Source organism: Bacillus rossius, chromosome 2, assembly GCF_032445375.1.
Source record: "Bacillus rossius redtenbacheri isolate Brsri chromosome 2, Brsri_v3, whole genome shotgun sequence".
NCBI lineage: Eukaryota > Metazoa > Arthropoda > Insecta > Phasmatodea > Bacillidae > Bacillus > Bacillus rossius.
Window position 1 is genome coordinate 93,678,125 of NC_086331.1, and position 26,831 is coordinate 93,704,955.

Consider the following 26,831-nt stretch of genomic DNA (forward strand, 5'->3'; position numbering starts at 1 on the left):
ACTTGAAGTATGTTCACATAAATATTTACATTCAATAATGTGGGGCCCTAAAATTATGTTATAAATATAAAAAATGTGAAAATAGGCTCTAGGTTACTTACATGTTTTTCATAACAATTGTTTTATCTTACTTATTGATTGCTTTTAAAAACATATATAAAGATTTGTCCAAGCATGGTTTAGCAGAACAAAATTAACTTTATATTACATTGTTTTCATGTAAATTATATTAAATATTTGTGGTTGCATGCTAATGCACCCACCCTAAATCTGGTTCCTTGAAAGTCCAAAGAATGTATATATTATGCTTATCTACACTATGATACCAATAATACCATACAATACCAATACAGTAAATTAAACATTTAATTACTTTGTACATAATAAAACAGTTGTTTTTATTAACTACAAATGTGTACATACAATGAAAAATTTAATAAGGCTGGTAAAAAATAAAAAAATTGGTTGCAGAATTATTGGGAAAAAGATGTTTTTCTAGTAATTGAAGTTACATAAATTATTTTTGTATATGATTTTCATTCAAGATTTAGGATATAGTTTATTTATTTAAACTGCTCTTATTGTAGCTTCAAAATATTTTCCTATAAATTTATTGCTAAGAACTATTTTTGTCTGAGGTTCCTAAAACTTTACGTATCAAATTAAACTTCAGAAATAATTTTTAAAAAAAATTTCACTTCCTTGAACTATACTGCAACATATAATCGAGAAAACATTGTAAAAATTTAAATTTGTTTCTTCCCAAATTTTTATTAAAATCTAGTGTAATGTTATTTGCCCAACTCACAAAATTAAAGACAGTTTTTTCTATTGTTTATCAACTGAGCATTTAAACAATAAGTCTATTTTAAGTTCACATAACTGATACGTATGTCTTCATAATATTGTAAATATCAAAGGATTGAAGTCATTTGTGTAAAGTTGATCAAAGTGCTTAAAGTGTTTCTATTCAATAAATCATTATTATTTTACAAAAATTTTGCAAGTTTTATTTTTAATATATTTAATTTGTACAGATTTTAACTTTTAACTTTTGTTCTCATCTATTTATTTGAGGCTTGACTTTGATAATATTTTTACAGCAATACCTGCTATGCAATTGCTTATATACATAGAAGACTTAAATGAAAAATGAAAGACAATTAAAATATTGTAAATAGTACATCAGTGTTTCATGTTTTTTTTATTTTATTGTGCTTTAATTATATGAATTATATGTCTAATTTTATTTTACATTAACGTGTTATGTATGCATGTGATATGTTTGCTACTGATAATTTATATTCAGTGTAAGATTCTTAAACTTGTTATGTGTGTAATTGTTATGAATATGTTTCAGCTGAAAGATGCCTGCGCTATGTGTCTTTTTTGTAATTACAACTTATTTTATTTACAGTTTTCTACAGAATGCTTGAAAAAATAATCAGTTGCAGTAACTTTATGTCTTATATGTTTGTGTGCTTTTAATTCGTTTGTGCATATTTTAAGTTCTAAAACTGAAAAATAATGCTCCTTTATTTCTACAAAACACTAATTGAGAAAGTTAAAATTTTTCAAAAGTAATAAAATTGTATATTTTTTTCTTTCTTAAAGTTCAGTTTTAGAAATATTAATTTTACTATTTAAAATTAATTAATTTGTGTGTAGCCATTGGGACGTTGGGTACATTTGATCATTTATGTCTATGTGTGAAACTATTGATTTTTAAAAATGAATCATCCTAATTCTCATTTTAAATTTAATATGATTTAATTAAAATGGCAGACTCCTATTAGAATTTTTTTATTATTAAAGTACCTACATTTTGTGTCAGTTTTTAAAAAAAGAATAACAGTTATTCAAACAAATTATTAAAATGGTTTCATGTGTTTGGGTTGAACAACGAATTAAAATTAATTATTCACTTTTGAATTAATTGAAAATAACATTTTTCAGTACAATTTTTTTGCTTTTAATTATTTCTTATAACTTTATTTGCATCAAAGTGCATAAAAAAAGGACTCTTAGAATGTTTTATGAAGTTAACACTCAAAATAAACAAAAACTGTTGTAATTAATTATGAAAGCTAACTTGAAGAGCTGAATTAAATATAAGCATACCTATAAATCCTTTTGTTTCTATTTTTGTAAACCTAATGAAAAAAATACTCTTATCTCCAATACCATTTAAAGGATGATTCAATTTTAATAATGCTTTTTATAATTCTATGTGTAACCTCGCATCATAAGCAAAGAAACAGTAGTTTTAATTTTAAATTGAATATAAAGTATTTGCAGTAACTTAAGGTGAACTAATTTATAAGGGTATTTTACCCAATAGAAGATAGGTTATTAAATTTTCAACTCCTTTGAGAATTCAAGCTGTTCTAAATCCCTAAATAATTTTTTACTCTTTGAACTTAAAACTCATTATCATAGCAGACACTTAAGAAAATGTTTTAGTGACTTTTGCACCATAAAAAGTGACTGCCTACATTCACATTGCAGTATTGCATATAACACAAATCTATTCATGGTGTATAATTTTGCACAGTGAATCGAAAGGATTACAATTATCTTGGCTAAAAAGTATACACATTTTTTCATTGAATTAGTTTGATATTATTTATAATTTTTTTTTAAGAATCAGTGAAAGGTAATAAAGAAATTTTAAATGGTATGCTCTTTTCTCAATGTAACTGTCAAGGATTTGATTTTCCTTAGGGTTTTGTATGTCATTATATGCTAATATTTTCTGTCAGTATTTGCGTAGTGCCTTTTAACCTGTGGCCATATTGTTAAATGACTTAATTTACAATTGTTAAATTTGAAATGTTCTGTTATAGTTAGAAAAAACTATTTTGGAAGTATTGGAACATCAAATTAAAAAATCAACTTAATTCACTGTGCCCACATGTATTAGTAAAATAAATGTTTTTGTAAGTTCAGGTAACAATATTTAATATTTTGTGAAACATTCAAAAATATATTTTAAGTGATTTCTCAGTCACTGTTTAAATGATCATAAGTAATGAATACTGTTTAGTCAATCAAATTTAATACTTTCGTAATAAATAGTTTTCTGTGATAAAATAATTTTATGTTCTCCTCCTACCAGTTAATTTTAAGATTACAGTTATCTGCAATACTATGATTTTTATAGTTACTGCAAATATGAGCATACTACTTAGAAAACTTTACCATGTAACCTGTCAGACCTCCTGGCTGATAATGGTCAAACAGTTGGTATACACTTGAAAAAATACTCAAGGAAAATTTAACTCAAGGCATTGCTGTAGTGAACTCAGAAAGTTCACAAATGTTAATATTTTAAAAATTACTCAGATTGAAAATGATGTTCTGTTCTGATAAAATAAGTCAAAATGAAGTTTGTAGACTAATTTTTCTTCGCCAAAAATTATCATAATGTCTGTTACATATTACATAATTTTGGCACAATTCCACACAATCCTCACAAAAATATTTGCTAAGTCAGCTCATTGTTTGCATCAAAAATGTACTATTTAACATAGTAAAAAACATATGTGATGATTCACTGTAGCTTCACAACACACAGAAGTGTTGAGAAAAATTCCTTTTCGATTTGACAACTTCGCTTTGAGCCCAAACGTTGATGCTGGTGGTCGAAAGACTTCAAAATAACAGTACGAAAGAAGGTTATTTGTGTCTTGGCTTGGACCACGGATGTGAAATTGCTCCTTGCTACATCAGAAAATTAATTATTCACAAGCCACTGCCCGGAAGATCTCGACTTTGGCAACTTCCAAGCATGACTGAAGAACTAACATGGTTACGTTCATCCATGCAGGGGAGAGGCAGCCATGTGGTATAGCCAACCAATTACAAGACATCCTTAAAAATAGAGAAAATACTTTAGGATTTCTCAGAGTAAAGTCATTTCCACAGGTCTCGGCTGTCACGTCTGTTGCACTCTCTGTCTGCAGCTTTTAAATAAAAAACAAAGTAAATGGATTAAACTAAAACTTCCACCAAAATTCATTTGTATACTCATACACGAGTTACACATTTTAATAAAAAGATGTTCAGTAAATACATAAAAAAAATTACATGATCACCTTATTAGTAGGGACAGTATTGTATGGTGAATTGCAATAAAACTGAAACAACACCGAAAAGCATGTCAATACACTGTATAACACCGAAATTCAAGTTAATACACCATAAAGCACTAAAATGAAAGTTTCATCATGGAACTTAGCAGCATTTAACCAAAACTTTATTAAAATCATAATAAAAGTAATCCTTTAATGTTGATGAAATACAAGGAATGTAACTTTTTCTGGACAAAAGATTGTACTAAAGTGTATAGATAAGAAAAATCAATTTAATTTGTTTGATCATGCATCTCTTATTGAATCGCTTTTAAACCACAAATCTTTCCCCATTTATTTTTATTGTTCTGAATATATAAGTTTTAGACCAAATTTATAACAAATTATTTTACGGTAAAAATTTAATACGTAAATATTACCACTATTTTGTATAGTTAAAATAAAAACAATAACGCAGAAATCAAATGTTTTAAAAATGAAATTGGACCAAAAATTAAACCATAAAATCTTGTCACTACTTATTAGCCATATGTGACCTAAAAGTAATTAAAATAGCTGTTTACCAAAAAGCTAGATCATAGCGTACTTTAATTTGTCAAATAAAATCACATGGTATTTATTTTAAGCTCTAAAATTAATTAATGGTTTTTAAAAAAACATAAAAGGCTCTATTTATTTAAATAATAAGATGGGTGTAGGCTATGCAATGCTTCAACAATAATAAATAGTTTTACATATGTTAATGAATTTCTGAAGGTTTCGAAATTGGCTTACATTTTTTTGAGAAATAACAGAATTTCTGTAAACTGACATTCTTTTAATTAGTTTTTTTGTAAAATGAAATAAACATATTTGTTTCTTTTTTTATGATGCTGTGGTATTTATATTAATAACTGCTGTAAAAAGCCTTAAATGTTGTCTCTCCTTGAATTCTGGCAGGTATTTCTTCTGAAATGCAGTGATTTTATGGAAGACCAACTTCGGAAGAAATTTATGTTAAATGATTCAATTTGTTGTGTTCTCATAAAAATACTAACATTCCTCACTGAAGAATGGCGTTCATGAATATATCTGTAAGTTAACATAATAAATACAGCAAATACACAATACTGCCCAATAAAAATTTCAGACTTTCTTGTTCATTGTCTAAATATCTAAAAAATTCTGCAAAATAAAATTTGATTACTTGAAAGACACAATATATAGAGTTGTTTGAGCTGCAAGAATAAAAAAAAAAACGAAAGGAAGGATTTTACATTGAAAGATTATGGATGGACAAAAGATGATGAAATTTCAAGATAATATATAATTTTCTGAACATCTTATGCTGATATTGTGCTACTAAAATTGTCGGGGTTGGACTCGCATCCTTGGCTCATAAGAATGTAGCCTTAGACATCAGAGTTACCAAGAATCTTTTGTACAAAAACAATACATGGAACACAATTATTTTATGCGTGACAAATTCTTTAACACTGCACTTATTACATCTTGTCAAATTATTTTGAGAAGAAAGCATTCCGTACACAAACTACAAATAATTTTTCTAGAACTGTGTTGTCTAACTAACAAAAGCATGTAAGAAAATGGCTCTAACTTTTCAGCTGCATGAAGTAAAGGTGGTATAGGTAGGTCATAAAGAGGATATAGGAATCTAATTCATATTGCATAAACATTAAATTAAATTCATAATATTTGAAACCATGGTGTATGTAAACTATGTCATTTGGCCAAATTGGGCACTACATGGCAGGATTTTCATAAATGCAATAATATTTGGGCAAATAAAAACAGTATTAATGCTGTTTAGTAATCATTTACTAAAAGTTACACATACCAATCTATTTCTTGATACCACATGGCTAGAGAAAATATTTTTAAATCTACAGAAAATGTATTTTTTTTTTATCTCCTCATAAATTAATACTGTATTTTTAAGTAAGTAAGTAAGTGATCTCTAGCAGGCTCTTCTCATTTAATTTGTTCTTTAGAACTTTGTTGCTAAGTAGTTACAAAACAAGGGTTCATGATATTTGTTCATGCAAGAGACATACATAGATCATAAATAATTCTTAAACTTAAAACTAAGTATGGATTTTCATAGCTTAGGTATGCCATACATTCGTTATGAATCATCACTTTTGTTGATAAAAAATGATTACATGTCTAAAAAATGCTTAGCAAAGTTTTTTTTCAATTTAAACTAAATATCAGGTACATTCTACAGCCTAAAATTTATTTCTTCTAATTGTGCACTAAGGTAAAGAAGCTGCTGTTAACAATATATTATTGTATAATCGTCGCACTCGCATATTCGTCGCACTGTTATTTTACTAAGCTGAAGAAACTGCTGTAAACAATGTTTTATCGTATAATTGTCGCACTCGCATATTCGTCGCACTGTTATTTTACTAAGCTAAAGAAGCTGTTGTTAACAATGTTTTATCATATGATCGTCACACACACATCTTCGTCGCACTGTTATTTTAGAGCTTCAAAATTTGGAAAAAAAAAATTCTTGCATAAAAGTTGCATTATGTTTTTGATCTCACTGTTATGTTCTGAGCACTTTCTACAGGCAATAAATATGACCTTGTCAAAGATCACAGGACAAAGTACCATGCTACAGTAATAGGTTTTCAAGTTGCTGTCCGGCAGTGTGGTAGTTATAATGGGAAAATACATTAATTACAATTATAGTAACACCGTTTAAGATGTACCCGCACAATATGATTTCCCATTCAATACAATTAAATTTATTGGTCTTGCCATTTTCTCCATAAGATGTACTCCCCCCCCTCCCCCCATAAAACATTTATTTTAAAGTTTGAATCCATTATTCTTTAGAATATTACTGCTTAATTATTTAATTAACAGAAATTTAAAGTTGTCAGAAGTGTAAATTTTTTTTAAAGACTTTTCCAACATTTTAACATTTAATTTTTGTCGCCGTTATGTAGCACAGATAAAAATGTAGCCAGTGCTATTTGGTATCATCATGTTTGGTTACATTGATGCCCATAGTCAAACATCAATATCTCGCCGTTTGCATGCAACGCACGCGCTCTGTCTCATGAAGAGTAAACTACATTTGATAGTCCTTATTCTTCCGTAGTTAGTGTGTAGTACGACGATACTTAATGGAAACACTTGGTTAGTTGCAACTTATGTTTTTCATTCTTAAATTTAAGTTTAACGAAATTTGTTTTTGTTGCATGTCTAATTATTTTAAATGGTTTGGCGTGCTTTTGTATACACTGCTTTTTAACCAAACATATTTTTAATGCAATATTTTTGTTTTCATGAGGGAAAAAAATAAAAAAACAATGCTTTTCTCGCATAAAAGTTGCACCCCTACTTTTCTCACTTGATTTTAGAATAAAATGTGCGACGATTATACAATAAAACATGGTACATAAAATTGTAAAGAGGCTCATTTAGATCATAGATCAAACATTGTTATTGAAAATGCTTCACACAAATGATAGATTATTCTAAGCAACTGCAATAATTTTCATAATTTTAAGTTAGTAAAATCATCAAAAAATCTAATGCATGTGTTTTGATTTGGTAAAGTACCCTTTAAGTTTGTTACGAATTACATTTTTTTAATATTTAAATTGACTGTCGTCAAAGTTATAATAATTTTCAGAAATTTTAAAGAATTCTTTAAAAATGATTTGTCATAAATATGCTACTGCAACAGTTATGCTATCAAGCCCTACACCATCAAATTTCATGTGTGCCAGTTTTATGAAGGTGTTGGCTCTTCTAATCCTCTTGCGCCAGTCATTTCCTGGGAATATTATAGTTGGAAAAGTTATTTGAGCTGAGTGGCAGACACTGAGGATGACTGCTTAGAGGTAGATTTTAATTTTGAGGTCTAGTGGAAATAAATTTGTCTTGAAAATCAAGAGCCCAGCGTTGAAAGTGATTTATTTAATACTTGTATTTTAACAAAATATTTCTTATTATTTATGCCGATGTAAGAGCTTAGATTGGTTATTATTTTCACACATTTACATGAAAAATTAATATATATTTTTTTTTTGTTTTTCAAAACTTTTAAAATATATTACTTTGCCTTAATTTTACTGATTAAATAAATAAACACAATCTAACTGTACATTTATAACATCAAAACATAATTTTATTTGTAAAAAAGAGTACTCATGACTTTTTGGTATTGAAAACACACATTTTATTTAAGTTATAAACTAAGGCACGATGGTATTACATTTTACATACATTACTATCTCTTAAAAATAAGACTTGTTCACAAAGTTTTTTAATACACAGACATGACATGTGAGGCAACCTCATATCAGCTATAAGCTTAACTATCTTCTGTAATGTTTGTTTTGATTCTAGGAGAATAGGAAGTTGCGGCCAGGAGAAGTGTTGGAGGAGAGAAAGGTGAGGCGGGTGTCAACTCTTTCTGCTGTCAGGGCCACCGAGCCTTTGTTCATGCACACAGTTATAACCTTTTATTTTCTTTTGAGTACAGGTTTTTGTTGCGCTTCAGTCACTTCGCTTCCATTTGGTTTTCATCACTGTATGTTGAATCAAAGTCTTTTCTTTCAGTTTATTTACATCCTTCGACATTCGCTTACTACCTACGCATTCGATTTTGCTTTTATTTGATTTTTCTTTCAGTCATGTTGATTTGATTATTATTATTAATAGCATTGAGTTGTTTTAATTTTATGCTTTCATTATTTTCATACTTCTACAGGGCCTTACGATAACTCAGTGGAAATCATTGTGTAAGTTCGACAGTGATGTTTATTGTTGGTATTGTTATTGTCGTGTAGACTACTGTTTTGTCCCGTCCTAGTACTGTATCCCTGTTCAAGTAAGCTTCCAGTATTTCATTTCTATTCCTCCCAGAACTGACATTCGGCAGTATAATCACTCATCCCTAGTTCTCTTAATTAGCTTGATTTCATTATTTTGTCTACAGGTTGGAAAATTGCGGCCTGGTGAGGTATTTGATCCTAAGGTGAGACTTGTGTTTGGTTGGCACGAAGCTGACCTAATTCTTTGGCAGTTTATTTTCATCAAGCTGCTCTCCAAGGCGCACTGTAGTATGATGTATATACAAAAATAACACAATACCTCAGTGGAGCCTATGAAAGCATGAATTAATTGAGCATACTAAAGCTACCAATTAAAATATCTTCAATCAAAATTTTAATACAATTGATTTTTACTTGGGAAATAATAATCAAATTTGAAGTTTTTTTTGTTATTTAAAAAATTTTTGGTCCCTTATTTTATTGCATTGCTTCACATACTTTCCAGAAATTGGAAATAAACTGTGATGTTAAGAACTTCGAGAGAAAACTGCCATTGAATCACTGTGATATGCGTGTCATTTAATTACCTCCCATCAAAGTTAATATTTTGCACTGAAAATATACATGACAGATGTGGTTACATAGTGCACCAGAGGTTCATACATGCTATAAGTCGAAAACTTCATTCTAATTTAATATGTTCAAAATTAACGTAACTCCGTTATTACAGTCAAATCTTAATAACTAAAACTTTTTTCTTACAACGTGAATTTTGTGTAGTTTTTAAAGCGACTTCTAAATGTATGAATTTCATGAATCAACAGTTCCTTGCAAAATATTAATTCCTGTCCTTTTTTTTTTTTTACTTATTTTTGTTATTGTCGTGTGAGTTGTTTTATCATTTTATTCGTGATTTTCTGGCATTTATTCACGTGTTTATTTCTGCTTTGACACGACAGAGGAAAGGCTCTCGCCCTGGAGAACTTCAGGCCAAGGATAAGCTTCAGGTTAGATTTGTCTGGCAGATGTGTATACTCCAATGTTTTAATCTCTCACTGTGTAGTGAGTGTGTAGAATAGAAAGCTCTCAGTAGCCAGAACACACATCTCTTGTGCCTTTGTCGCAAAACAATAGTTATGTTTTGCTGGCATTGTACATTTCCAGTACCAAAATAATTGCACGTGCATGACAAACAAATTGATAGATAAACAGTATGATATCTAAAACTAACATACCACTTCAAAATTAATAATAATAAACTTTATTAAACATATTTTAACAAAATTACAATCACAACAACTGTTGTAACCAATATCCAAAGTGTGTTTAAAGGATATTCCTGAAAACCCATCAAAATTGTTACATTTTGAAAAATTTGCTTTCATTTTATAGCTTTCAAAATATTAAAAGAAATTGTTACAGATGAAGTGAAACTAATTATTTAAGGGCATGTGTTACATTTCAACTTATAACCTGATATTTTCATGAGACACTGTCATGAGACACTGTTTACCTAATGAAGTTTTTACTAGCCTTAAAAAGCAATGAAATAAAAAAATAATAAACCTTAATTTTGCAAAATAATTAGTTATAAAAGTTTAATATTTAACCTTTATTTAAGGACCAAAAATTATGGAAAACTATATGGATTACAAAACATTAAATGTTAAGTTTTTAATACAATTCAGTTGGTTTCTTTAGGGTAAAGAGAGATTTATTTTAGAGATTTTTTTTTACCTTTTAATTTTTAAAATGTTTAAAATTTTCAACAATTTTTCATTTCAAGGAAGATAAATCACTAGACAATATTTCAACTAAATATTAAAATAAGAAGTGTCAAAGTTATAAATTTAAATTATTACAATGGGATGATATTTATAGTGTCACATTTTATTGCTGTTTAAGATCAAAACAGGCATGTTGGTAAATATTAGGTGACAATTATATAAAATATGTATTAAATAATTATTTTGCAGGTGGTAAATTTATTTAAAGAATGGATATAACAATTTGGTTTATTTATGCCCTTTACTGTTAACACACTTAAACGAGCTCAGTGCAACAGTCTATCTCATTATATCTGATATTTTTAACTCAGAGGTGTAACTACACCAACCCATGTTGCATGCAAGAGTTGATCAATGTCTGGAAATACAAAGTACAGTTACTAACAGTATATAAAAAAATTAGTAAGTTAAATTGTGAAAAAATAAAAATTACTGAAAAATTTCTCTAAATTGCTTTATATTTCATTTAATAGTTAAAAAAATAACCACTTACATAATTAAATTTAGACATATGATTAAAATGGTACCACAAGGAGTTTATTTTATGTTTAGTAAAATAATTTTAGGGCATTCATGAATAAATTTTGTTATGAGAATAATGAAAGTAAACAAATATTTACAGTCCAAAAATATAAAGCAAGATGGACTCTGAAACTAACTAAATACAGACAATTTTTTAAATACCCTTAAATGTATTATTGCAATTGTAGGAACGAGGAATAACAGTAATTTATTTGAGGATATGATCCAACACATATGTAGGTGGAATATAGCTGTACAAAATTAACTAAATGTATATTATATAAATAAAACTAACTATAATTTGAATTAAATACTCATATTTGTATATTTAACCTTAATATTTTTATACAGCGTGAAAGGGCAAGAGATGTGTGATATTCTGGTTTTACTGTTTGCCCGGTAGTTAGCTATATGTTTTTCGTAAACCACAGAGATATTTTCTGAGGAAGAAGAGGGAAACACCAATGTTTTGTGTACACTAGGTAGAGGGTTTAAGAGCCTCCGAAGCTGCCGACTGGACATAATACATGTTGCCCTCTTATTTTATTTTGTGTGTGTTTATTATTTTATTTGGTTTTATATTTTCTGTTTAATTGTTGTAACACCTATTCGTTATGTGATATTAATATTTTCTTTTGTTATTTATGTGTTTTGCATACTAAGGTCAATACTTATCGCCACTAACATTCCAGTTCCCAAATATGTTTTTCAGCTCGTGTGTGTATTTATGTTGCTGTGTCTTTCCAGATTTTTGGGGATATATTTTCTTGTCTCAATTTTTGAATCAGTTTTGAGAAATTACTTTATCAAAAAATTTTTTATACAGAACATTAGTAATTGGGAAGTAATTTTCAAAGCCATTTTGGATGTAAAACATTATAAACTCTAATGATTACTAGTACAGTGATAAGGAATAGGAATATCAATGTAGCAATAAAAAGGTCACGAGCAACAACTTGATGCACTGTCAGACATACGAGGCACAATCACCTGTACAGCTTGTTTCCAATACAGAGACGAAGACCGAGCACCGACATGAGAAGGCCGAGTGTTGCTGAGTTAGATGACAGGATTGACAAGCCGTCCACTCCGCTGAAGCCGGTCGGAGCTCCTGGCCCGCCTGCGATCGTCGATGTGCAAGAGAGCTACACTGCAGTCGAAGGTAACAGTTAAAGGGGTTCACAGATGAAGTTGTTACATGACAGTTTGTGAAACAGCTCTATGCATTTACACGTGGTACTTCAGTTTGCTCTGATGTGTCTACAAATGTCGAGATACTGGCAGGAATAAAAGGGGTATGTTGTGAGAACATTTCTAAACATTGCAAGAACATTTCTAAAGTAATACCATCATCCTCTAACCACCTGAGGTTTTTTACAAAAGCGTGCTTGTTTGATCGTGTGGCAGCATGTCCAAGTTGTGTTCAGGAGGTTGTATGTAGGTTCAATCCTAGCCATTTGCACTGGGTACTAAACTGACCATTTGCACGCCAGCTTTTTTTTAAAACCAATATATTGCACATTCCCTATCCTCACAGTGCTGGCCAGTAACTGGCACCAAGCTGTTGGCTAGCACCTAGAAGTACAAAATAAAAATATCATAGCTATTGCGTAATGGTTGTTAAAACTTTATATCCATATGGCTTTTGAAATGAACAAACCTTAAAACATTATTATATATTTTTAAGTTTTTTTGGCACCTGTGAAATTAATTTATATCTATACTAGCTAATGCCTGGCATGCATTGCAATGCCCCTTTGTATTTTTTTTTAAAGTTTGAACAGACACTACAAAGCATCTCTCTCTATCTTTCTCTTTATCTATATATTACCCTATATATTACTTAATATTTCTTTATATCTTTATATTAGTGATGGGTCGAATCCCATTTTTCCCGAATCCGAATCTCGAATTCGAATCCCAAACAGTACCTCGAATCCACCCCTCGAATCCGAATCCAGATCTCAAGGGTTAATTATAAAATAATATATTAGTTAATAGAAAAAATTAAACATTATGCAGAATTATTTAACCCTTTAAATTTTTATTTAAAAAAACAAGTATTTTGACACGGTCTGGATCAAGACGATTCCGTTTTTGGTCACTATGTTTCCTGCAGTGCTGAACAAACGTTCAGAGAACACTGTCGCTGGTGGTGAACACAAATATTTTTTGGACAGTTTATGTAGCCTGGGTGAACATGCAGACTGAGTTTTCCAGTATTCGAGGATGTTTATTTCTGGGTTAACTGTAGGATCACGTAAGAATCTGGTCACTTCATCAATTGCTGTAGAATCTGACTTGGTGGATTTAAGGCATTCAGGCATAATCAGTGAGTACAGTGATTCATGTATCCACGGAAATAAGAAAACAAAATTCAACATCCGACGGAACAATATTTTGTAGTTACCAACTTGACATTTGTTTAATGTCCCAAATGAAGATAAACGCTTTCCTGAAATATTTAATGGAAACTGAAAGGCGCCATCTTGGCTTCAATGGTTTTAGGCAATAAGAAATATTGTTGTGCGTCTTTTAAAATTAAGCCTCACTAAAGCATAGTGATTAATATGCCCGAAGTTAAAAGTGACGGGGTGTTTTCTCTAGATTACCCATTAAAATTCTTTATATTAATATTAGTTATTTTTTGTGTTGCTCAAAATGATTGGCTAACAAATTCATTGGTTGGCCATCATGTAGTTCTCAGATAATAAATATTTTAACGTTGGTAGTCTACACAAACCAAACTTGGTCCTAAAAAATTTCATAAATAGAATGTATATCAGAATATTTAAAATTTAATGGCGATTAAAATAATAATTGTATAATGTAATAATTTTTGTCATTCATTATTTTATTGTTATTACTACATGTGTGACCGTAAATTGTGATGAAAGTCGGCATTATTGTTGTATTACTAAGTAACAGATTTCTCGGTAAAGTTATTAAAAAAACAAGATTCACTTTACTAGTCTAGATCTTAAATGTGCTTTATTTTATTTTTTGGCATATTCTGATAATACATCTGTGATTTATGCCTTATTTAATGCCAATGTAGCGACAATGCATCCATGTTCATGAATATAAAGTAAGATTCCCAAATCAGTACATGCTTCATAATTTTTTTATATAATAATGAATTAAAAGTACAATACAGTAGAACCTCGTTAATCTGTGATGCGCTAATTCGGGAATCGGATAATCCGGGACGATTTAAAAGAGAAGAAAAAAAAGAGATGTAAAAATTGTCAGCGCTTTAAATTAACGTCACGCGGGCCGGCGGCCGGCAAACACTGCAAGCCGGCGGCCGGCAAACACTGCAAGCCATCGCGTGGGCCGCCAAACTCTGCAACGCTGTTTGTACCGACCCTTTGTGTCGCCCCCCTTTCAGCTGTCACATTTGTCACTCTTTAAACTTGAAGGGGATGTCCTGACTTCTGCTTCCCGTCTCCCTTTGTTTGTTTCCACCCACCAACGCACGGCAGGCACGAGTGACTTGTCTGGCTGGCATTCGGCTCTACGAGGGGGAAGGGGGGGGGGTCCTACCCAAAATTTATGTGTGCAATGTCAGCACGATCTTATCTTTCTCTCTTCGGCTGTTGTAAATGACCGTGAACTAATGGCTAGGCGGTGCTGTATTTTTTAAGCCGAGACACTAGTTCGAAGACAGCCGGCCCTTACCGTGAACGTATTATCCGGGTTTATTTTTTTTTTACAGGATTTAAATTATCCGGGCATCGGCGGGTCCCAATTAACACAAATAATGGGGAGTTTACTAGTTTTTATCCATCTGCTGCTAAGGCGCAGTAAGCCTCGGGAGATGTAACGTCACATGACCTTGGCCTTAACCCAGCTGCACGCCGGTGTCTGAGAAGCTTGACAAGACCTTCCGGGCTTTTAATCGCTAGTCCGTGATTATCTCTGTCCCAACCATCACGTATTAACGAGGTTCTACTGTACCTCAATAGGATGTGTTCCAAGGAAAACGTAAACAGGCCAAGTAAATTGTAAGCATTTAAGTTTTCAAAGTACTACATTTACATCAATATTTTTCCTCAAATCCCGAATCTTTTCCCTCGAATTTCGAATCTTTCGAATACTAGAGATTCGATGGGATTCGAGGTTTCGACCGGCCCATCCCTACTTTATATTCATCTCTTCATACCACTTCATACCTCTCAATCTCCCTATCTCTACCTACATATATCTATATCTCATTATATATATTTCTATATCTCTATATGTATCTTCATATATCTATATAACTCTATATAAATATAGTGTTATAATTCTCTATATCTCTAACCATTTTTTTTATCTCTTTATATATCTATATCCTCTATGTATATTTATATTTCTCTTAATCTATCAATTTTGAATGTTGGCTTGAAATATTCATGTATGATAGTGTTTGCACCAAAAGACGTCATTTTAAAACATGAATTGTATTTACGAATGTTTGTTAAGAAATGCTTTGAATTTTGTGATACACCAGAAAGCAATTAATTGATAATAATGGTTCTGGTGGTGAGCGTAATATTGGCAACATAATCTTACCGTTAGAACAACACAATTCCGGTGCTTCACCACTGAATTTCAACGCATTACAATATATACAAATTTTAATTCATTGGACCAATAATGCATTTATCATGTTGACTGAAGTCAATGGTGTTATTGTAATTAAATGCGAGACAATCAAATAATGGCATGTTATGTTGTATTAAATTTCTTGAACGATTATTTGCAATTCTTTGTTGTCGTTGATTAATATTTTTGTTCGCTCTTGCCTGAGATACTGCAATACGATTATTTTCATCATGTAATTCTCTCTTTCTGTCTGACTCTCTACAGTGTAATTCATTTGTACGTTGTTGATCTGCAAATAAACAATTTTGATGATCTTGAGATTCTGATGCCCTTGTTTGTCTGTTTCTCATTCTGGTGCTTTAATTTCGTAGGGCTTGTACTTAATCACTTTCTGATCCTTGTGTCAGTCTCATCCTTCTAGCAGCTTGGCTGTCTTGGCCAATTGATCCTGTTCGGCGTGGCATCGCAAAAATAACCTGTTAAATAAGCTGTTAAATAAAATAAGCTTCGCTACCCAATTAATATCCAAAATCAGAAAACCAATTGTTTTGGTTACCAATTGTTTATTTTGTTATAAATAGTGAGATTCAAATAAATTGGATCTATGATTCAAAATTTAATTAATTTAACTAAACGGCACTAACACCATCTATCAGTTGCCAGTTACCAGTGTAACCATTTTAGTTGGTGTTCCAATGCTGCCACATGCATGTATGCAAAATTTAATATCAATTCGACCTATGGTTCAAAAGATAAAAATCACTGCCACCAGCGCCACCTATCCGGCACTAACGTAACTATGTTTGTCGGAGTGGTCATGTCGCCCTTTATATGTGTGCAAAGTTTCGTATCAATTGGGCTAAAGTTTCTCGAGTTTTAGGTGAACATACATACACACATTCTCTTTTATATATATATAGATGAAACACTGTAATTGTTTGAAAGTTTAAAAATTTTTATTCGATAAAAAATCACCCAATGGATATGTTTTTAATAAAAAACTGCAAAATTATTTTTTTTTTATCAAAACGTCCTGAAAATATCCAGAAATTGGTCCTAAGTGTGACGTGGCCGAGAGTTTTGTTATCGGGTAGATGTTAGAATTAATGGGCACCACCATGCATAGGGGCACGGACCCAGTAGAGATTCAATCCCTCGTTCAATGTTTACAATATGAAATTAAACTGTTAAAGGCTTTGCGGCACGATTGGTTTATGGAAGTTTGAATCACCTCGTGGTTGAATAGAATATTCGCTGTGATGACAAATTCCTGCTAGTGGATTTAAATACAAATTAATTATGCAGTCGCACCCCCAAGTAGGCTCCGAGTATAAATGAAAATGATTGAGATTAATTACTGCAGACAGAATTACTTAGTTCAGATATTACCATTGGTGAAGTCCTTGGGAGTGCTGGAAGTATCCTACCCCGGGTGACAATGCGAAGCTGGGGCGAGACATGGCTGCCGAGGTGGTTCGTGAGTACTATCATGCCAAAACTCTCAAGTACCGTTATGCGAACCCGGGTCGTGCCACTGATGTATGCCAATTTAAACAAGAATATGTGCTTAAAAATTAAAATACAATTATTCAAACCATTAAACCCTTTTTATAGTTTCTGTAACAATTACAATTCAAATACTAAAATATAGAATGGCCTTCGGCAGTCTAGTACATTGTAGTTGAATGCTATTTAAATAATAAAATGTTTGATTGTTTATAGTAGCAAAAAATACAAAAGCACTTTCGACTTAAAAAAAAAAAGTTTGCATTATTAATCCTTAATTACCTTAACAGAACAAACTTACACCATTGGTTATTATATGTTATTGGCTTGACTGCACAGACGCACACATGCATGTCACCGGCAGGGTGTTCAAAATACCATAAGGAGAAGTATTGGGAGTGATGGCATATCGGGCTCAGATGGGCGTAGCCCCGAACAATGTCAAGTGTTTGTGAACACTCTCTATTAGCTGTCTATGCAGGAGCCACCTTCAGCTTCAAGCTCTCTGTGCTAAATTTTTTTCCTGAAAATGCTGACTGTAAAGTTTTGTGACGTGAAGGCAAAGTGAAAGGCAAAGTTCAACTCTAAAGTCAAGAAAGATGTAATAACAGATACAAATAACTGAGCTCAGCTTTAATGACCTGTAACACATCTAAATTGATGAATGAGTTATAAATCACATGAAACTGAAGTATACTATATATACATATTTTTGGTGTTTATAGGAACAAATATTTATATATATTCGCATATAGTATAGGCCTTTTTATGTTTGTATGTGTGCGTGTATGATTTGTTTATTTTTATTCTCAAGACATGGAAGTATTTAGTGGCTTTATATATTTTAAACATTCACAGACATTTATGTGTTCAACTGTATATAAAAACACTGTAAATTAAACACCCAGGTAAAAATTTTTTTAAAATTTAAGTGTACATATTTTTTGTTTGGATAAGTATAGGTATTTTCTTACATTTGTTCAATTGAATATACAGTTGTATAAATGTAACATTTTTTTAAGTAAAAGCTTGGGTATGTTATTTTCTGATATGTGAAAATATGTATCTTATATTTTATGTGTACATCCTGTGTTAATGGATGAATATATGCATATATGATTGTTTGCATATGAGTAGGTAAATAATTATTTAACGGTTTTGTAGGCACTATTAACACTTGGTATTATTATTGTAATTTTGAGTACATATTGAAATTGTAAATTTTTTTCTAAGTTAGGTATGTATGTTTCTTTTAATATGCATATTTGTGAAACAAAATGTAATTTGTACATGTATGAGGTGAGTGTTGAAGAATTGGAATTAACAGATTTCTGAGTTTATTTTAATGGTTACCAGCCTTAATAGTAGATGTTTGAAATCACGAACTTCTGTGGTAATGCATTTTGCCACATGCATGTGAACTGCTCACATTTTTGTCAATATTTTGCATGGTTGTCTTTATTTAGGTTGCAGCATTACCAGTGCAAAGAAGAAGTGCATCTTTTGTGTACACTTTCTCATTGTGCACAAAATATTTCTTCCGCACCCAAATGCAAAAATCTAAGAGGATAATATCTAATGACAATTGCTGGCCATGGTATCGGACCACCATGACCAATCCATCTACCTGAAAAATGTTTATTGATTGCAGTGCATGAGTAAAATTAGGTGGCGCACCATGATTATGGAAGTATGCACACTTTGTCCTGTAAAAATGCAAATAAATGTGACCTGCAAGATGTCCTTGAAAGACATTTGCCTCAATTAGCCCATACCACAAGTTTACAATAAAGCGGTGTTGAAAATTACTCTTCACTCTGACAAGTGGATTGTAATGTGACTAAACATGAGCATTACATGTGTTGCTAATGCCACCTGTAGTGAATTTCGCTTGGTCACAGAACAAGAGTTACAGAATTAAGATCTGTTTTTTATTCAACTTGTAACAAAACTCCAACCTTAGTTAAGCATCTTGAAGATTTTGAACATGATGCACATGATATGGATACATGCCTTCATTGTGTAATGCTGTCCACACTTTATGGAAATAAGTTCTGTGGCTCAACCGCATCTTGCTTAACAGCTTGCTTATAAGATATGCAAGCACTGGGAAGAGATCTGGTCTCTCACAAAGTGCTAAATATGAGGTAAACTTGTTACAATTACGACACATGCGATTTGGGAAATGTGACTAGTATTCCGCTCAAGCAACAACTGCATTTCCATCGCATACACCATACACAAATACCATATCTGCATATTCACAGTTTGTAAACATTAATAGCATCTTGATTATGGCAAGCCACAAAGATCACCAACCAACTATTGTGTTGCTCACCCGTGTTTGCTTAAAATGACTAACACCAGTCAATGCTGCTAGTATACATTCTTCAAACTAATCCATTTTTGTGCATTGGCATAACTCCATATTTATTGTAACTACCCCTGTGTTGATTTAACAATTTTTACACTTTAGTTAACATTACTCATCAGCTTCTTTGTATCTTTCACTTCGTCAAAAATCACTTTTATATTTAAAGTGTCTTTGTTTGGAGGTATGCATATGTATGTCATATGTTCATATGTATATGTATTCTGATGCATGTGTGCATTTAGTTCATATTTTATATATATGTAAGTTGTATAAATTTACCTATAAGGTTTTCTAAAAAAATTTATTTTGTATAAAATAAGTAAAACTATTAAGCCATAGTTCCTAAGCTTAGCTCCCATACAACTTAGGGAATTTTCCATGTTTGAACAATTTTCAAGATTATCTCTTCACATTTGTATTTCGGAAAGCATAGTGAAACAATCATACAAACATCTTAACAATTCCGGCCAGTTGCCACAGTACTAAGGCTATGGTCACCTTCACACTTTGCAGTCCCACTCAGTGGCGCCCTATCAGCACTGCGGACACTTCTGAAATGCATGAATCTTTCAGCTCAGATTGCTATGACATTTCTTGAAAGCAACAACAGTTCACAGTTCAATTGATGTATAAAATCATTTAATTTTTATCTTTTTGCTTACAAGGGAACAAAAAGAGGATGTTTGTAGAGTCAACCATTGTTTAAGTTGCAGTTACAACAGATATTTTGTTCATGCATCTACATCCAGAGATACTTAAAATGCAAAACTTAATAAAGACACTACAGCAATAGCATGAAAGTTGCAAAATATTATTAAAATTCTTCTTAAGAGAAGAGTTCATACATATTTTTAACTAAATATATTTTCATGATTTACTACATATTTGGTAAATAACTTCTAAAATAATATGTTTGAGTAAATAACATAAATAAGATTAAATAAAGTAATTAATGACAGTAAGCAATTAAGAAGTAAAATAAACAATCATGGATTAAAATTGATTATCAATAAGTTCATGTGAAGAAATAGGCCGTATTTGTTTATATTTTCTTATAAAGTAACATAACAATATTTTCTGGTTTACAAGCTCAGGACACATTGTGAAAAAAATTGAATTTTTTATTTACTCCAAGATATGAATTATTTTTAGTGTATGATAAATAAAATGCAAGAATTTATTTTAAACCCTTTTAAAAACGTATGGTTTTTTATTTTGGAAATTTTAAAATATAGTTGTATTCCTATTTATCATGGGGATTTTAGTTTGTTTTTTTATACTTTCTGCATGTTTTTTGTGTTTAATTGTAGATATGTGATGAAATTGACTTTGCTTGTACCTGAATAAAAGATTAACCAGCGGAGTGTTTCATACATTATTTGGTAAATTGTAACAGTAAAATTTAAAAGCAATATGCCATTTTAGCGTGCAGAAAAACACCCATAACCTTTCTTCTGTGTACCTACTAGAAAATGGCTTGCCTGCAGCACCACAGATGTATCACAGATGCTCCACCAACTAACAATCAAAATGTGACACAGGTAGAGCTGCGTCTGAAGGGCGCCATTTAATCCTTTGTATTGTTAGCGGTGGCAGGACCTTTTGTTGCTGCCAATATTAGTGGAGCTAACTCCCAGAAATGTTAGCAGCACCACTTTTTTGGTGACGTGGTAGTGTTTGAAGGATGTTGATTTCTTCAGACTTACTATATTATGGTAATGTATAATTTTTATTATATGTATATATAGCTGTCAATTAAATGTGTATGTATCAATGTATTTTCTTTCTTAGGTATGTCAGTACTTGCACATGTCAGCCCTACAGTCATGTTTTTGTATGCGCATATTCATGGATTGTTGGTTTGCATAACTGTACATGTATGTGAATGCATATCTTTTTATGCTTGTTGTAAAGTATGTTTGATCAATATGGGCATTTAAAATTAAATTTTAATATGTATGTACCTATAAGTATATATAATAATGTTAAACTATAAGCATGAAATTTTTATGTTAACTCACAAATTTTATATGTATATAATAAAACTTTTTTTTATCAACATATACATAATGTCCCAGAACTCAACACCAAGCTGAGAGCAGCTGATAGGTCAGTTAATGATGGTTCTGAATTAAAAAAAAAATACTGTTATAGTATTTGAGTTACAGGCATTTTTCAAAAGTTTTAGATACTGTGACTACGAATTCTCTACTTGCATTGAGGCCAATGGAAAACAGATTGGACATTCTCTTTAATTTAATAAAATACCTTTAATAGATGCATTGTTTCATTTTGAATTTCACTATCCATCTCACTCTTACTCAGGTCAAATATCCTGTCTGTCTCACACAGACTAACTGAATTTTATCTTTGAGCTTTTAAATATTAGGTAAATATTATCACAGTGCAGAAATTAATTTGAATTAAGGTAATTTAGCAAAATACAAATATTAATAACTTAAAAAGAAGTTTCCAGTTTTGAACCATTTAAAAATGTTATTTTACACTTTTTTTCATTCAGAACCACCATTAGTTGGCCTAGCACCTGTTCTCCGCTTGACATTGTTGAGCTGTGGGACATATTGTATAAGTATTAATTAATGCGATACTCTACATTGTGTTCAGGAAATACGAAAGCATGGCAACTGTTGAAATTGCTTTTGAACCAAGGTAATCAAATACCTTTTATGCTACTACAACTGTTTTTAATGCTTGTAGTGTCCTTTTTTATTTTTAAAAATAAAATACCAATTTTGGTATCACTGCCCTTGTACAGAGACAGGTCCAACTGCTGACAAGATTTTTTATTATGTGCACAGTTTGTGTGTATGTATTTGTACACATGTATGTTGGAAATATGCCCATGTGTACGTATTTTCTTATGGGTGTGTTCATGCACCATATTTACTTGAATATAACACTATGATTTTTACCAAAACTGTGGAAACTAAAGGAGGGGGTTGCATTATAATCGCAAACTTGTATCTTGCTATTGGGAACAGCTTAGTTGAAGAACTACAGGCTCTGCCTCTTAAATATTTCACCAATGTCACTTTAGACCACTGTTAATTACAACCTCGTGAACCTCCACTTAGTTGAATAACTACATGCTCTGCCTGTAAACTGCATCACTTATGCCACTAAGTGCAGAGCTTCCTGAAAATCTGCACAGGTGTGACAGATGAGAGATGCAGGATGAAGTAGAGGGTGCAAATGGGATTTGTCAGTGGGTTGTTTTTGCCTCTCTTCTCTGTGACTGCTGGGAAAAGCACCCCTTACCCTTCCAGACGGTCAGACCACCATATATAACAATTTTTTTTTGCTTTCTGAATGTCAGCTGCTTTTGAACTACAGTCATATAACACAATTTTTTTTCCAATCGTGACTTGGTGTTTCAAAAGATACCATGTAAATTACTCTATTGAGGAAAGTGACACCAGAAAGGTTCCAGTAAATATTGAATAAATATTATAATTTAGATAATTGTCAATTGCTATATACTTGAATTGCAATTTCTAATCCATAATGTCTTTTTCATAAACTTATTATCAAAAAGTTTGGGATCGCATTATATTCAGAGTCGCATTCCATTAGGGTAAATACGGTGTTTATGTGTTATCAAATATTTAACGGATTTAGCTTTTCTGCTGAGGAATTGCATACTAAGTTAGAGGTTTGTTCTTATGGCAGGCATACTGTACCAGACAAGCTGAAGATGTAAAATATGGTTCTACTGCTCTAAGTGTATATGGTGCATCAGGAAATATTAAAAGTTTTTAATCTTGGGCATCAGTCAGCATAGCTCATGATACATATTTTGGCTGAAAGATAAATTCACTGGAAAAATATATATTCTCACCAACCATAATGAATTAGTAAAGTTTGTGATCATTAATTTAAATTTCTGTAGAATTGTGCATCTTTAACTAGTTACTTTAGCAGTCTGGAACCGGGAATACTTTGCTTTTTTCGGGACACAATAACTCAGAATGCAATTTGAATAGGCAATCCCACTACATAACACCAATTCTACACCTGTCTTTCTTGAAACATTCCTAAGGAATAATGTTAGTGTTTATGAAGGTATTTTATGTGTGTGTTTGTATTAACTTTGTGTATATGTGAATATTTCTGACAGTGTATATATACATATACTTACATATGTAAAAATGGTTTGTACAAATGTTTGTATGAGTATTCTTACACATTATTTTATCACTGTACAGAAGGATGTAAGATATCTATACAGAATGAATCTGAATTTGACCAACAAACTTTGGCTGCTAGTTTATCTCAACAAAATAAGTTGCAAATATGTATGTTGTATGGTTTAAGTGCTTCCCAAGGCTGGTATAGGTCTTTGAAGTTGGAGGTGAACAATATTTCTATTGTAAATAATAGAGAAAATATTTAAGATAAAACAGTGAGCGTCTGGATTATGTTTAATTGAAAAATGTTCTGCAACTACTGCCAATTTTGTCACTGTAGCAAAATTATTTCATTAAAATAATTGAGGGCAGTGACATACCCCAAAAATATGGAAAATAATGGTGTTACCCCAATTATTATATAAACAGTCGCAAAAATATTGAATGAAAAATCCAAAATAATTTATGCTAAAAAATACAGTAAAAATTAAAATTATATAAAAACTAGAACGCGGCCCGTAAAACTTTTAACCTATTCAAGAAGAATATGTGTACCCAGAATATACAGTAAAATCCTCTTAAGACAATATTGGAAAAACCAAACCAAATGTGTTTCTCAAGCAGAAAATCTTATTAAAAGGATAAATAATAAAAATAAATTTTCACGGTTAAATACTTGCATGGTTCATAAAATATACAGTATTAAAGTCTAAATGGAATAACATAGAGGGAATCAATGACATTAGTGAAACTTCGATGATACAAACCAGGAAAAATCTAGGATTATATATATACTTTATAATTGTTATATACCTAGTAACCATTCAGAAAATGTATTTAGTTGATGCAGAAATGATTAAATAGGTATTTGTTACAAATGAAAGCCTTCAGCAGATGATGCTATTTCATTATTCCTTATTTCAAATCTGTGGCTGGGATGTTATTCACAGGGGTGGAACTGCCAAGGCTGATTGAACAAGTGTTATAGAGTGGTGTATGAAGGTAAATACATCCTACCACAACACAACACAACACTGGTGTGTGTAAATTGGCCTGAAGTGAGAGAGTGCGTGTGACAAGTGGTGTTTCCCCTCTCATGTCATTGATGGTGGGGTGGTTAGACAATGGATGGGGAAAAACTCACAACAAACCTTTCTTCTTCTTGTATCAGAGGCTGGTTTATTATATTATTTGTTCTTCCATATGACTACTTAAAATTAATCACGTACATAATAAGATTTCACTGAATGCATAGAGCTGTAAGAACTTAATCTGTATATATTTTGGGTGAACACACTATGAATGCATAGTGCCTGTACACCAAAGGACTAGTGGCTGGCTACAAAACTGTCTGGAATAGAATGGCTTGTGTATGTTACTGTCCAGCAAGACAGCAAGACAGCGAATGACCTTCATAGATTCCCTAGTTCTAACGGGACGAATGGGCCTGTGGAAGGGGTTATTTGGGTGTTGTGTTCTTTGCCACGCGTATTGTAAATATTAGAACCGCATTTTACCCTTCTTTTTTTTTTGCAGTTTTGGGAAAAAGATCATGCAGACACTCTTTTAAAGCAGTTCTGTCATCCTTTGATAACCATTATGCATACATGCAAGAATTATTTAATGTTTGAGCAGTTAATCACTTAGATAGGAGTTTATATACAAGCTATTCAAGAAGTACCAACCCTGCCCATTCGTAAGTTGCGACACGGAATTATCCATAGTAACAAGTTTGTCGTCCGTTAACCAAATTATAGTTTACAAAATGTAGTGTTTGTTATAGCAAATGTCTGTTAAACAAGTGTCCGTTAATCAAGCGATTATTGTAATTAGCTAATTATTATGCATATTTTTTAGTTGGTTATTAATGGAGGTTTTTTATGAACAGAAATATTAGGATTTTGGAAGAATTCAGTTTTGAAACATTGTGCATTACATATGCTTCAGAGTTGCTTATTGAAGTTAAGTGCCTTATTAAGAACTTTTTGAGTAATGAACTGTATTTAAAATCTGGTATTTTTAGTAACCTTTAATTAATAACATTTAAGAACAATCAAATTACCATCTAAAAATATAATTATATAGTTAAAAACATGATCCTTACGTCTTACTAAGAATGGAAGGCTAAAAAAGGGAAAACATTATAAGTTAGTTTAAAAGCTAATTAGTTTGAGTAGTTTTCAGCTGTAAAGTAAGCGTTCCCTTTTAGTACTATTTTTCACTTTCTCACATCATAATTCCTTCAAGTAACCAACTGAAATAAAATGGAAGGTGTTAGCATGTAATTCTCAAATGTTGCTTATGAATGAGTCTTAAAAGTTGGTCATTTGGTTTAACATTTCATCAATAATGTGATTACAGATGGACACAATTCATGTTAATTTAGAGATAAATCTCTTTAGTAACGATCCATTCCAGCATTTACATGGCGTGATTTCAGGAGACCATGAAAAACTGAAATCAGGATAGAATGACAGCAATTCGAACTGGGGTCTTTTTAAGTCCAATGTTTTGTACTAGCATCACCTCGCTCTGTAAAAAAATGTTGAAACTAAGCTAACTTCAGCCAAATATTTCTGCTATGTGTTCAGTTAGAATGATGTATAAAGCATGGTTGTACAAGATGCTGTTACTTTTAGAGCTGTTTTGAATATTTTATGTATCTTACCTCTCCTTCCTCATTTAGCAAGTTATTACTAAGCAAGGGACCAAGCGAGGTCACAATGTTGTAAAAGTTAGAAGAAATATTATCTGATGTTTTGGTTGAAATTTGAGTCACCATTTTCTGGGTGGCAGGTGAAGTTGGTAACTGCAATGTCCAAGGAAACATCAGAAACAATTTCTTCCAGCTTGACATTGCTAAAGTCCACGAATTGTAAAAGCCGGCAAACTATTAAAACTGTAAAACATTGAACTCATATTTGTAAGGAACTGGATTTGAAAAAAGATATGTTGCTTCCCAACCTATTTCTTACTGTTCCTTTTCTTTTAACCATCAGTAGTGAGATTAA

At 31.4% G+C, this 26,831-nt stretch overlaps 1 protein-coding gene across 1 annotated transcript in view; it reads left to right on the forward strand.

The window, feature by feature from the left end:
- Nucleotides 1-26,831, forward strand: part of LOC134529473 (twitchin) — a 547,023-nt gene that overhangs the window by 245,465 nt on the left and 274,727 nt on the right. Inside the window, exons 34-36 of the mRNA XM_063363606.1 lie at nucleotides 8,466-8,510; nucleotides 9,853-9,900; nucleotides 12,217-12,364. Coding sequence (XP_063219676.1) covers nucleotides 8,466-8,510; nucleotides 9,853-9,900; nucleotides 12,217-12,364 — 241 coding nt within the window. The remainder of the gene's footprint in view (nucleotides 1-8,465; nucleotides 8,511-9,852; nucleotides 9,901-12,216; nucleotides 12,365-26,831) is intronic.